At 53.3% G+C, this 14,178-nt stretch overlaps 1 protein-coding gene across 1 annotated transcript in view; it reads right to left on the bottom strand.

Moving 5' to 3' along the window:
* SLC29A3 (solute carrier family 29 member 3) overlaps nt 1–14,178 on the bottom strand; it is a 45,545-nt gene that overhangs the window by 13,654 nt on the left and 17,713 nt on the right. The window contains exon 3 of the mRNA XM_064374247.1: nt 5,857–5,939. Coding sequence (XP_064230317.1) covers nt 5,857–5,939 — 83 coding nt within the window. The remainder of the gene's footprint in view (nt 1–5,856; nt 5,940–14,178) is intronic.

The raw sequence follows: 14,178 nt of genomic DNA, 5'->3' as shown, positions 1-14,178 counted from the left end.
AGGCTAATTTGAGTTTCCCTCTGGTCCTTAGCTAAAGGGAGAGCAGGCGCTGTCACTGCTTTATAACGGGTGGGAGGAAACCCAAGGAAGTGAAGGAACAGTCTGAGGTTGTGGAGTGAGTCCGTAGGGAGCTGGGATGAGAACACAGGTGTGCTGAGCCCCAGCCCATCACTCAGTCTGCTAATGTGTGTACTCAATGGTGTGCTCATTCTGCAAACGTGCATTGAGCAACTACTGTGTGTCCAGTACTGTGCTGGATGTCCAGGACACAGGACAGACCAGAAACAGCAACAGTCATCCCACTGTGGTAGGTGCTCCACCAGGAGGCCCCAGGGCATCAAGCAGCACATCCGAGGGGTACAAAACCTTCCCTGGGCATCGTGGAGAGCCATTTGGAGGCAATGTCTATGCTGGATGGTCATGATGAATGGGAGGATGTAAGTGCACATGTCTTGGGAGAGAGCGAGGCTTATTCAGGGAGCTGCAAATGGACTCTGGCTGCAGTCACGATGGGAGTGGAGGAGCAGAGAGGTGATGCTGGGGAGAGGTGTGGACTCACGTTCTGGAGGAGGGCAGGGCGCAGGGCCTTTGTCTGCCAGCACCACCCCCTGGGAGAACGCTCCTTCCTTCATGCCTAGTCATCCGGGGAAGGTGGTCAGCCACGTCGCCCATACCGACACCGACACACCCACAAACAACAGGCATGTGACACAGCCTGGGGCGATCAGACTGTTCCCTGCTCCTGGCCCCTGGGGTTGAGCTAGTTAGGAATTAGCATGTGACCCACACAGGGTCATTAAATCTTCCCTGGAACTGCTACATGGAAGCTGTGGAAAGAAGCTTGCTTCCGAGACTGTGTCCGGGGCTGCTGGCTGCCATATTGCCAGCTGTATAGGGCGAGGCTAGACACAGAGGAGAAGCCATGCAGAGACACACAGAGCCCAGGGGAGGTACAGAGGAGATCCCCTAGATCCAATGATGCCTGAAGGTGGACTTGACTTTAATTTTCACTTAAAGAAAGAGAAAATCCTTTTTTGTGTCTCTGTCATTGCTACTAAAAGTGCCCACTAACACAAAGAGGTACATCAGGGTTTCAGGCTGGCAATGACATGGTCAGAAGCTACAGGAATGCTGCTGGTGTCCTGCTCACCTGCCGTCCCTCTTACCACTCCAGGAGTGGTGTTACCGACCTGGGAGTGACAGGTAAGTAACAACTCCTAAGAACAGCCTTCAACTAGTGACTAGGGAAGTTGATACGTAAATAGCCCAGCTCCCTCCTGCTCAGCCATGCTCCACACTGGCTCCCTGAGATCCCCAGCAGGACTGTGTTCTTATCCTTCTGAGGGAGCTGGCTTGATCAGGCATCTTCAGCTGACTGCCTTCCCTTTCCTGTTCCCCTTCTGTACTCTCCCACCTTCACCCTCCAGATAAACTACTTGCACTTGAATCCTTGTTTCAGGGCCTGCTTCCGGGGAGCCTTGCATTAAGATGACCATTCAGACCCCATGCTAAGACTTATCTTCTCAAGGTCTGCAGGGGCTTTGGCCTGGACAGGAGCTGGTGGGCAGCCAGGTGGGCACCTGGACCCTTGGCAGCCCAGAGCGTCTATCATAAGAGCACAGCAGGGGCCCTGGAGGCCAGCAGTTGAACCTTACCCCTGATGCTTGAGGTGGTCTACACACTCAGCCCTGTCACACAGTGTCCCCATCCTCTCCTAGCAGCTGGAGCCATCCCATCCACTCCCAAGATAAGAGCAAGCAGGGCATGGAGTCTGAGTCAGGAGACCAGAGCCCTGCCCAGCTCTGTCATCTGCTTGCTGTGTGACCTCCGACAAATATTCAACCTCTCTAGGCCTCCATCTCCTCATCTCTAAAAAGAAGCTAGACCAGATAATATTAAGGTCCCCAACAGCTAATGATTCTAAATCTGCAAAAGATCAAGTGGAGAGAGAGGTTGGGTACAAATGCCAAGAAGTTTTAACCAGTTTCTTGGGGCATGAAGGAGGCAAAGGCCAGGCTGGAGAGGTGAGGTGCACTACAAAGGCAGGACCCTCTCTTGCTCTCCCCCAGCACAGGCACAGGGCCTGGCAGGCACTGGGTAAATATTTGCTGGATGTACAAATTGACAAACAAGGGAGATCAGTAGCGCCGGGGAGGTTTTCACGCTGGCCTGAACCTCCTGCGGCTATCTGCTTCTTGATGCCCCCACCTCAGAGTGGCAGGGAGTCCAGCTGGAAACATCTGCCAGCCTCGGGAGTGGCCTCTGCCTCTAACCACCTCCTCACAGACACAGCCAGGAAAAAGTCTGGCAGGAATGATGAGGCATCACGGGAGCCCTCCTGTGTGCCTGTCGCTACAAGGTAGTAAGTTCCTTGAACAGGAAGGTTGCTCTGCAGAGAGCTGGGGGACTGCTTACTCAGGCACCCCCAGGGCCGGAAGCTGGGGAGGAATCAGAGAGGAAGAGGTCAACACCAAATGCATTCCAGAAATGATGCAGTGTGGAATGCTGCTCTGTCCCCCTATGCGGCCCTTCACCTGCGCAGGTCTCCTTCCCGCCTGCTAATTATCCGCTGCATAAACCACTCTTGCCCAGAGCCTCCACCCATGGGCTCCAGGGCTATTTTCAACATTCATCAAGCTTCATGAAATGTGCCAGGTGCAAGCCTGCCCCACAGGCATGAACGGAGGACACTGGCTTCCATCTCTGCTGCTTCCACCCGGGAAGGGAGAGTGGCCCAGGGGACGGCAGTGCTCCTAAGATCTTCGGAAAGCCTAGGCTTTCAGTTGCTGTGATGTCTGGGGCTCTTGTTGGAGACAGGGCACGGCCAAGAGGACAGCTCCAAGACCAAGACCCTGGGGCAGGCCTCAGTCCTGTGCAGACTCCAGGAGAGGCTTCCTCTGGTACCCAGGTTGCTGGTCCCCCTACTCCCTGACTCATGAGGGCTCAGGACCCCAGGGGACTGATTTCTTCGTAAGTCTCCAAGATGTAAATCCTCCTCATAAGTATTTATGATGCTGCAGATTTAACATAATAAAACACTTGGCGATTATGGATAAGCCAGTCGGAAAAAGCCAGGGTTCTCCAGGAGGGGAGAAGAGGAGACATTTCAATCTTGCACATTAAATAAAAAACAGCTTAGCTCCAGACCATCTTCCCACAGCCTGGAAACAGATGGAGGCCTAGGAGCGTGTTCCTGCATCACCCTTGCCCCTCTCCCAGAGGCCAGGAGAAGAAAGGGCGGGCCAGGGGTGGGTTAGTCCCCTCTGAGAATGTCCTGTAGCTGCTGAGCCTTCTCCCCAGACCCAGTCTTGGGAGGGCAGCTCGCTTGGGGACCCACATCCCACTGGAGACTAACCACCCACTTCCATCCCAGCAGCCTGAATCCTGGCAAGACAGGGCTCTCACTAGAAGCATCTTGGGAGTGGCAGGGGCAGGGGTGGGTGCAAAGTGGGGGAACTAGGACGTAGGTGGCTCAGGGGTTCCAAGCACAAATGTGGGGTGAGAAGGTCCCAGTTCAAATCCTGACTCCTCCCTTTCATTCTGTAGCCAAGACTGGGGTGCAGTGGTGTGACCATAGCTCACTGCAGGCTTGAACTCCTTGGCTCAAGCGATCCTCCTGCCTCAGCCTACTGAGTAGCTGGGACTACATGTGTCACCATGCCAGGCTAATTTTTTTTTCTTTTTTTTAATAAACAGCATCTCGCTATAGTGTCCAGGGTGGTCTCAAACTGCTGGGCTCAAGCTGTCCTCCTGACTTGGCCTCCCAAAGTGCTGAGATGACAGGTTTGAGCCACTGCATGCCACCTGGGTCCATCCTTAATGGCCACGTTCTCTTGGGCCAGTCACCTCCACGAGCCTGTTTTCCCATCTAAAAGCAGGGTCACAGCAGCTTCCCGCTCTTAGGCTGCCATGAGGGTTAAAGGAGATAATGCATCTGCCGGATATGATGCTCAGAAGTGCTACTGTCTCTCAGAGCCCACAGGCTGGACCTTCCCTGCCACTCCTGACCCATGGCCCAGGCGGGCTTTCGGCCTGTGGGACCCCCAGACCACTGAAGAGGTGAGAGGCAGGCTCGGCCACCTGTGGTGCCCCTGTGGTCTCCTGACTTCCATATGGAAAATGGGGCGATGTCACGGCCTCCCTCCTGGGTTGCTGTGCAGCCTAAAGGACATGACAAAGGGTGACGGAGGCATTACACCCTTGCTACAGTTCAGATGGTGATTCTGGAACTGGAAGGGGCTGGGAGCTCTCTCTAGGCTGTCTGGGCTGCACAAATAGCCCCATCCTCAGGGTTCCCCATGCCATGGCTGTCCCCCATCTTCCTTGCCTCCTGTTCCTGCCTGCACTGGTTCTTCATACACCCTCTCTCCTGTGAGGCACTGCCAGGGCCCCTGCTCTGCCCTCCTCCACTCTCCTCCTGGGGTGGGGTCTCTGCAGGCTGCGCCCCCTCTGTTAGGACATTGAATGTGGCCCTAGGAAGGCAGGAGTGAGGCAGGTGAAGGCCAGCTGGCTGGTGAGAGGGGCTGCCATGCTCCTCTCTTTCTCACTCTTCCAAATTGCACTTTGGTTTGAAGAAACGTGCAAATTACTGACACTCCTTCCATTGGGAGGTGGGTTCTATGTCCCCTTGAAACGAAGTAGGCTTTGTAACTGCCCAAATCAGTCAAGTGTGGCAAAAGCAACAGCACAGGACTTCCGAGACCAGCCTGTAAAAACCACGCAGCCTCTCCCTTGCTCTCAGCCACTGGATAAGGCGTCCTATTACCCTCAGGCTGACATGTGAGATTACAAAGAGAGAAGAGACAGAGAGAGAGGATATGAATGGCTCCAGCTCCAGCTGCCATCTGACTGCAACTGCAGGAGAGACAGTACGACAGCTGAGCCTCGACAGTCCCTGGAACATGAGAAGTACTCATGACTGCTATTGCTTTAAACCACTATGCTTTGGGATCTTATTATGTAACAGATAACTGCAATATCCCCATGTATAATATGTTTGGAAAGACTGATCTATTCAAGCTCAGCACGTAGAAGACACTCATGGTGCCCTCTCTCCTCCTGTACCCAGAGCAGACATCACTAATCAATCCTGGCACCCTCCCTGAAGCCAGATCTGCCTTAGAATCTTGTCCTACTAGAGATCTGGCAGTCCCTACAAATTGATTAGAACTGGGCAAAACAGATTTGCCATCAGTAACCCCAGGTTTTAGTCGGCCATGCCCCACAGGAGCCCAGGTTTCTGGACCACAGTGTAGCCATCCTTATCACTTAGTGGCAGCTTAGAAGAAACAAAGTGACAAGGGCTGTTGTCCTTGTAAACTCAAATTGAGAATCTGAGCCAGAAAGTCACCCAAGGGGGTCTATGGACATGCTGATTTGCCTAGTTAGCTCCTGAACAACTTCTCCCCAGGCACATCCAGATGGAGCCTCTCCTGGTCCTGATCACTACAATGTCGAACTTCCCCATGAGCCTTCTTGGGAGTAGTTGACACATGAGCTGGTGTTACCAGCTTAGCACTAACAGTTAGGTGACCATTCTGGGCCACAGGACTTGCAGACTGTCAGACAGGATCCCTGAGAAGAGAAGGGAGGAAGTCTCCTGCATCCCCACACGCTTCCCACCAGCGGCTCTCACGATGTCACAGGGTGTGGCTGGAGAGTGAAAGCCCAGTTCCCCAGGGGCATCCCCAGGGACCTGATCTGACTTCTTACTTCATGCACGAATCTGAGCTGCTGTCTCCTCCTTTGGTGACCGCCACTTAAGTAGGCAGAAAAAAAAGCAGCTGCAGGCGAAAGGGGAGTAGAGGAGGCAGGAGGCCCAGGCGGAGGCCGGAGAGAGGGAGGAGAGCCGCCTACCTGTTGACAAGCAGGAAGTTGGCCACCAGGCACAGCATGGAGGGCACGGTGGAGGCGACGGCAAGGTAGCTCTCAAAGTAGTTCTGCAAGCACACAAGTAAGGAGGTGCTGCGGTCACTCAGGGATGGAGGTGAGCAGTCCCACCCGTGCAGAGACAGGGCCCCTCTCCGTGGGGCTTCTCCCCACTGTCTTCAAACACCCAGGAGCCGTGGGTGAACCCACCTCCAAACAAGGCCCCACCCCATCTCCAGCCTAAGGCCACTCACTCAGCCACTCAAACAGCTGCCAACGTCAGCTGTACTAAGTGCTAAAGGCATAGGAAGGATAAGATGTCATCCCTGTCCCCAGTGAGGCACTGGGTGCTGTGCAGCCCACACTTCTGCCCATGGACCAAGGCCATGGGCGTAGAACTCAATGTATGTCTGAAAAAGGAAAGTTTGCCCCATCAGCCTTCTTGGCCCATCACCAAAATGCAAGACTATCCACTTGTTTTTGGTTTTGTTTTTAAACTTTTAGTAGAGATAAGCTCTTCCTATGTTGCCCAGGCTGGTCTCAAACTCCTGAGCTCAAGTGATCCTCTTGCCTTGGCCCCGCAAAGTGCTAGGATTATAGGCATGAGGCACAGCTCGCTTGGGTTTTGTTGTGACCCAACCACATTCTCATGTTCTTGCAACCAAGTGAGACCTCTTAGAGATACACCAGGCCGGCCAGGCGCAGTGGCTCACACCTATAATTCCAGCACTTTGGGAGGCCGAGGTGAGTGGATCACGAGGTCAGGAGTTCAAGACTGGCCAACATGGTGAGACCCCGTCTCTACTAAAAATACAAAAATTAGCCGGGCATGGTGGCGCATGCCTGTAATCCCAGCTACTCAGGAGGCTGAGGCAGGAGAATCGCTTGAAACCAGGAGGTGGAGGTTGCAGTGAGTCAAGATTGCACCATCGCACTCCAGCCTAGTGACAGAGCGAGACTTCATCTCAGAAAAATAAAAATAAAAGAAATACACCAGGCCCTGCTCCCTACAGGGAAACTGTTCTTTCTCACTCTGAATTTGCTCTCTTGATAGAATGGCTACAGAAGGTCAAAGCCATTTGGGGAAGTGGCTCCTAGATTGGACAGAATGAGGAAAAAGGGCATTTTCTGGCAACAGCTCCGAGGTGTGATAGAGAACGCATGCAAACACAGACAGATGAATTGCCTGATTATGATATCCTGGAACTAAAGCAGCTGTGTGGCAGTTGTATGTGTCTGTGAAAACTCAATGTCCACACATTAGGATGGACTATACTGTGTGTGCATTATTTCTTAATATACCTATCTTTAAAAACAAAACAAGGCTAGGCATGGAGGCTCATACTTGTAATCCCAGCATTTTGGGAGGTCAAGTCGAGAGGATGACTTAAGCCCTGGAGTTTGAGACCACCTTGGAAAATAGTGATACTCTCTCTACAAAAAAATAAAAAAATTAGCCAGGCATGGTGGTGTGCACCTCTAAGTCCCAGCTACTCAGAAGGCAGAGGCAGGGGGATTGCTGGAGCCCAGGAGTTAGAGGCTGCAGTGAGTATACCACTGCACTTCATCCTGGGCAACAGAGTGAGACCCCATCTCTAAAAAAAAAGATGTAATCATGGGCTCCTTTGAGTCTGAAGCACAAGCCCTCCACAGTTCCCTTTGAAGCCTGCAGAGTGCTCTGTGGTCTTTGAAATCTGTACCTTGAATATAAGGCCATGGTAGCCTTGCAATTAAAATGATAATCACAGCTAGTGAGGTCCATCAACCATGAGCCTTAGAAATAGCCTTTTGCCTTTCAGCCGCACCTCATTGTTCCTGCCCTGATGGGCTCAGTAGAGCCTGCACTGGCCTGGGGTAGTCAGTCAATTACATCTTGACACAGTGGCTGGGCCTCCGAGGCTGGGAGGGCACCGGTGGGAACAAAGGAGACAGGCCCTGAGGAGGAGAGGGCTGCAGGACTGCCCCCAGACCAAGCGCCTGGTGAGGCCCCATCATCCAGTGGCTGCTCGATCTGTGTAATGCAGATTCTCTGATTTTGTTTCTTCGAGCAGGCTCAGGTTCCCTGAATGAGAATTTTCCAGGTAACTAACTGAATGTGCCTGTTTGCTGATATTTAAGCAGAAAAAGGTATCATTTCATGTTGGAAAGCTTTTTGGAAACTGACCACTGAATACGACTCCAAGTCTCTTTCTGTTGTCTGGGTCCATTTCTCTGCCTTACAGAGAACATGCCAGTGGGGAGAACAGACTTAAGGCCAGGCCATGGTTCCATCAGCACAGATCAGGAGATGGAGATGCACATGGTGACATGAGTTGACTCAGCACATCCCACGAGTTTACTCAGCACATCCCACAGAACTTAAGAAAACAAACCACTTAATTCCTGATATAAACATGTGGTGGTTTTTATTCAATGATTTGCTGCTTTTGCCTGTAGGAAAAGTGCTTCTAAAATGAGGTGTGGTGGCAGACTCGAAGGTGGCCTGCGATCCCTGCCTCCTGGTGCTCACACCTATGCGATGCCCTCCCTGAGTGTGGATGAGACCTGTGGCTGTTTCCAACCAAGAGAATAGAGCAAACATGATAGTGTTCCATAGGACTGTGGCGCCCACCTTGCTGGACTCTTTTCCTCCCTTGCCAGATTTGGGGAGGCAAGTGGCCATGTTGGGGAATCCTACCTGGTATGGAACTGTGGGCAACCCCAAGTTGCTGAGGGTGGTCTCCAGCCCACGCCCCACAAGAAACTGAAGTTCTCAGGCCTACAACCCCTAGGAACTGAATTCTGCCAACAACCGGAGTGAGCTTGGAAGTGGCCCTTCTCCAGTCGAGTGTCAGAGGAGACTGCAGCTCTGGCTGACTCTGATTGCAGCCTTGTGCGACTTCAGGCAGGAGACTCAGCTAAGCTGTGCCTGGACTCCTGGCCCACAGAAACCCTGCGGTTATAAACGCAGGTTGTTTTAAGCCACTCATCTGTAGTGTTTTGCTAGGCAGCAATCGATTCCTAATTCATGAGGGGTTCTGATAGCTGGGTTCCCACTAATCAGGGTTTTCCTGAATATTTCAGCCTTCCTGTTTTAATTTAAATTCAGTTTCTTGATGAAAACCAGGACAGCTGATCACGCTGCCTTCTTTGACTCCCCAAGAGGCAGGAAGAGCAGTGTGCTCGCCCATGAAGGGCACAGAGGCTGAGCACACCAGTCCCTGCAGTCCTTCCCCACCAAACCCTTGGCTGAAATTAGGGTTTTTGCAGGTGGCATGTGCTGATTTCAAAAAACTGGACTTAGTTGATGTTGCTCCAGATGGACTCACCCTGCCTGCCCCACAGGTTACTCGCCTTGGTTCTCTGTTCAGAGCTGTTGACCCCATGGTCATAAAATCACTGCCACTGCCACCAAAGGAGGAGATGACCCCCACAGAGAGACCCCACACCCTGCCAGGCTGCACCAGTGGCTGTGAGAGGGGCAGGGGACACTCCCAGCAGGATGGGGGAGTCAAGCCCCATGAGACCCACTTTAACCAATGAGAGGCAGGGGATGGAGCCAATGGATCGCCCGCTGGCCTCTCCTCTCCCCAGACTGGCTGCTCTGAAAGCAGCAGCTCCACGTCTTCTCCAAGGTGTTCTGTGTGTTGCTGCAAAGCTGTGGCCGCTCCAAAATACGATCGCCCCTTGCGTTTGCTCTCTCTGTCCCAACCCCACTTCCCTTTCCCTCCCTCTTACTTCCCTGGACTCCCGATGGAGTATTCCCACCAGCGCTGCCTTTCTAAGAAACCCCCAGCAGCGAAGGTCTACCTTCCACTCTTGATTATTCACTTTGTAGCCACCCGTTCCTCCTGAGTTCATCTCATTTGCTTCCAAGAGGTGCTGGGACTGTCTTCTCCCACTTTACTTAAGGAAATGTAAAGACATTTGAATACGGATCCAAACACACTGTGACTAGGATGGTAACAGGACTGCTCCCAGAGCAATCCGTAATGTCCATCTAACCAATGGGGGTTTTATACACGGCAGTGTTTGGGGATAATTCACAGTTTGCCTCCACCAGGGCCTGATTCCTGAGAGCTCCCCCAAAAGTCTGTTTTGATTTGTTCTACTCCCTGCAACCAACTCCACTTGTAGAGATGAGCACATGGGCCCAAAGGCCAGCTCCAGCCATGGAGAAGTGGGGGAATGGGAAGATCATCAGGGAGATGGCAGTGGAGCCACTGTGTATGATGGTGGAGGCTGAGCTTTGCACAACTCCAGGCTGTGATAGGAATGGCGTCACTCTGAATTATGCCACAGCAGCCCTGTTTACACAGCTGATTAAAAGCCTGAAGGCCTGGAGGGGTCAATGTGGGTCTCATAGAACTTTAGGTGAAAGGCAGGTGTGACTCAGCAAGAAGGCAGGGCTGGAACACAGGTGGATGCAGGGCAAACACATTAGGAGGTGACGAGGCCTCCCAAGCAGGTTTCTCTGCCCCAGCAGGAGGGCCCCTGGCAGGAGACCCTGAGGCGGGTTAGTAATCCCATGGTGCTCAGCCCTGGCTGGGCAGCCCCTGTCTGTCCAGGTCAGCGTCTCTTCCTGTTTTGACCTGTCCCTTTGTTTGCTAAAGAGGTGTCAAGCCCCTGTATCCCAGCACTGTGCTGGCGGCTGGGTGGACACAACAGAGGAACTGTGGCACTTGTGTGCCCTTGGGAAGGTGGGTACAAGCCTGAAGCTGGGGTGCAACAGATACGAGGTGTCGAAGGGCATGGAAGGAGGGGTTTCTGGGGGGCTTCTACCAGGGCCATCTTGGACGGCGGCTGGAAATATTGTGAGAAGCATGTCAGACAGATATGGGAGATAAGGGTGCCAGTGGGGAGAGAAACATTCCCAACAGGACGGAATGGCTGGCACGAAAGCATGAAGGGCTGCTTCCCCATCACTGAGGATGCCAATGCAGCTCATCTATTGAAAGCAACTTCTGAGGCTTCCTCAGCATCCACAGCCCCTCCTGAGCTAAAGCAAACCACACTGTGTCATCCATCCCATCCACAGGAGATGGGAAGGGCTGGCAGAACCTCAGGCAGCCAAGGCACCCACCTCCCAGAGTGCTAATGGCAGAGAGGCCCATCAGTCACCTTTGAATTCTCAAACCCACGTGCGGGAGGCCCAGCTCTAAGAAACAGAGGGATAGCTGTGCTCCCTGAATGTGAGATCCAATCTTCCTGCGTGCCACTATCTCCCCAGCATTATCTGCACCATGCAATTACCTGGAGCTCAGACGGGGTGGGGCACTCAATGTCCAGCCTCTACTAGTGGTCACATCAAAGTCAGGGAACCCAGGTGGGGAAGTGGGAGCCCTGCAGAAAGCCAGGGAACTCTGATATGCGAGCAACACAACTTCCAGAGGACCTGCACGGACCCCAGCCCATGTGTTTCTACCACAGCCAGTGAGGGCGGGGCAGGGCTGGAATTGCTCCCATTTTACAGACAAACAGCCTGAGGCTCACAGAGATGGAGGAATTTCCCAGAGGTACACAGAGGTCTACACCTGGGAGTGTTGGTGGCAGCATCTTTTGCTGCAGAGCAGGGTAGGGACCAGGTGGGGACATATTTATCATCTCCCTACAAATGTATAAGCTGCTCTAGCTGAGCTGCCTGTCTCATGGCTGAACAAGCCCAAACACTATCACTGGGGTCACAGTGCATTGCCAGGAAGCCTCAGAGGCTGGGTCTGGCAGCCATGTGCCTTTCCAGCAGCAAGCAGGGATCTGAGACATGTCCCTCTCAGGTGAGCAGTGTCTTTCTTCTATCTGGCCCTACGGTGCAGGTGACCTGCCCAAGCCAGCAAATGACAGGGTTTGATTTTTTTTTTTTTTTTTTAGACAGAGTCTTGTTCTGTCACCAGGCGCCAGGCTGGAGTGCAGTGGCGCGATCCTGGTTCACTGCAGCTTCTGCCTCCTCTGTTCAAGCAATTCTCCTGCCTCAGTCTCCCAAGTAGCTGGGACTACAGGCATGTGCCACCATGCCCAGCTAATTTTTTTGTATTTTAGTAGAGACGGGGTTTCACCATGTTGGCAGGTTGGTCTCCATCTCTTGACCTCATGATCTACCCGCCTCAGCCTCCCAAAGTGTTGGTATTACAGGCGTGAGCCAACACGCCGTGATTTTTTTTTTTTTTTTCTGAGACAGAGTCTCACTCTGTCTCCCAGGCTGGAGTACAGTGGTATAATCCCAGCTCACTGCAACCTCCACCTCCCTGGTTCAAGCGATTCTCCTGCCTCAGCCTCCTGAGTAACTGTGATTACAGGCGTGCACTTCCATGCCCAGCTAATTTTATATTTTTAGTAGAGACGGGGTTTCATCATGTTAGCCAGGCTGGTTTCAAACTCCTGACCTTAGGTGATCCACCTGCCTAGGCTTCCCAAAGTGCTGGAATTACAGGTGTGAGCCACGGCAGCTGGCCAGGGTTTATTTCTTTCTCCTCTTCCTGCAGTGGTGGACAAGAGTGAAGGAATGTACTCTTTAGTGCATTTAGCTAATCTTTTCTCTCAAACCCCACTGCCCATTCCCCTCAGCATTTCCACAGGCCTATGGGTCTTAGTAGTGTTAGAAAGAAAAAAAAAAAGATTAAGAGAAAAGCCCCCATCTCTGTCAGCCACCTGAAACCGATGGACATGGTTGGCACCTAGGCAAAGACCATGTTAAAGAGTGTGTGGGGGTGGGCAGCACAGGGCAGGCTTCCAAGCTCTCGCCTTACTGTGCAACCCCTGAAAAGAGCCCCAGGGTGGGCATGGGAGCTCCTCACCTGGACTGTGGACAGGCCCTGGCCCAGGAGTGCCAGACGCCAGGGTCCCCCCATGTGGTGGGTGAATTTGAATGAGCCACTGCTGGCCTGGGCCGGGGTGGGCCGGGGGGCACTTGAGTCACTTGCCCTGGTGAGAAGAAAACTCATTATCATTCACTACACTCTGGCCTAGTTTGCAAACACCAGGGAAGGGGAGAGACACTCTTCAAACACAATTTAAAAGCCCAGCAGAGCCAGCTGGCCAGATGTGAGGCCCATTTTATGATGGGGAACATTTCCTCTCCTCCGCCACACTGAGAGGCTCCGTGCTAAGCGTCTCTTCTGGAAGAATTTAATTCTGGGCTCAGAGTCCAGGTAAAGAGGTTTCTTCGGGCAGGGAGGCCCTGGAATGAGCCTGTTTATCTCTGGCAGACCCTTATTAAGCTCTCTCTCCCCTGAATGCCATTTGGGCACTTTGAAATAAGTGCGGCAAATTAGTTATGAGTTGCAGCAGACTCGCTGCCCATGCCGCTGAGCAGCTTCTGCGAAGCAGCTTTGTGCGGCCCCCACCTCCAGAAAGCAGTAGCAGAGGCAGCTGGGCTCCTGCCAGGCGAGGAAAAGCGATTCAAGCCTAGGGGTGGCAGCTCAAGGCAGCAGAGCGTTACCTGGATCACAGGGGCATGAAATTAGCAGCAGCGAGCAGGCTGGAGCCAAGAATAGTCTGCCGTTGCAAATTTGCCGCTTTTGGATAGCTGAGTTCTGCGGCCTGGGATGTGGCAGAGGAGGCCCCCTGACCCTGGGCATCGGCCCAGATCATTCCTGAGCAAACAGAGGTGAGCAGAGGGTGGATGTCCCCATTAGAGGTGGGGCTGGAGTCCTTTCTGTGAGTTCCATGGCCCTGTGTTTGAAGCACTGGCCCAGGGAAGTTAACGGGTGTGTGGCCAAGGGCGGGGACCAGCTAGGAGGGCTGTCTGGGCAGGGAAGGGGGGCAATGCCTGCTTCAGGGCCCAGGCAGGAGCCCAGATGCAGCCAGGCTGAATGGGGCAGCTGGACGCCCAAGGGTAGGACGAATCTGGGGTCAGAATCAGACAGGTAAGCTCTGGAAAATGCTAGCCAGACAGACGAAGCCACTGTGGCCACCCTAAGGAACGGGGTCCCCATCTGACCCTTGCATGCAGCCCTTTCTCCCTTGGCCTCCCAGGCCAGCTCCAGGCCTGGGCTCACTGTCAATCTTGCTCTCTGAACACCCAGCGGCTCTCCCCAGCCTCCAATCCTTCCTCACACCTCCTTGGGAATCCCTGCCGGAAGATAAGCAAAGCTCCTGTCTTCTGGAATGAGCTTCCCGCCTTCCTCCTGGCAGTGTGTGCAGGGCTTTCTGGAGCACACCTCCTCTCTGCTCTGAAAAAAGGGCTCTTCCTCCAGCCTAGGCTGACTTCTCCGAGACTCACGCCATGAGCCCCACCTTTCTTGCCTGCATTTGCTCTCTCCCCCTCACCACTGCTTGATCCCTCTCTGCTGGCCAAGAGGCTCTCTCAGGTCTCTCTTTGGCTAAAAACCAAAA

This window comes from Aotus nancymaae, unplaced genomic scaffold, assembly GCF_030222135.1.
Source record: "Aotus nancymaae isolate 86718 unplaced genomic scaffold, 86718_ANA_hifiasm-v0.15.2.pri h1tg000010l, whole genome shotgun sequence".
NCBI lineage: Eukaryota > Metazoa > Chordata > Mammalia > Primates > Aotidae > Aotus > Aotus nancymaae.
This window is presented reverse-complemented; position numbering and strand designations above follow the sequence as displayed.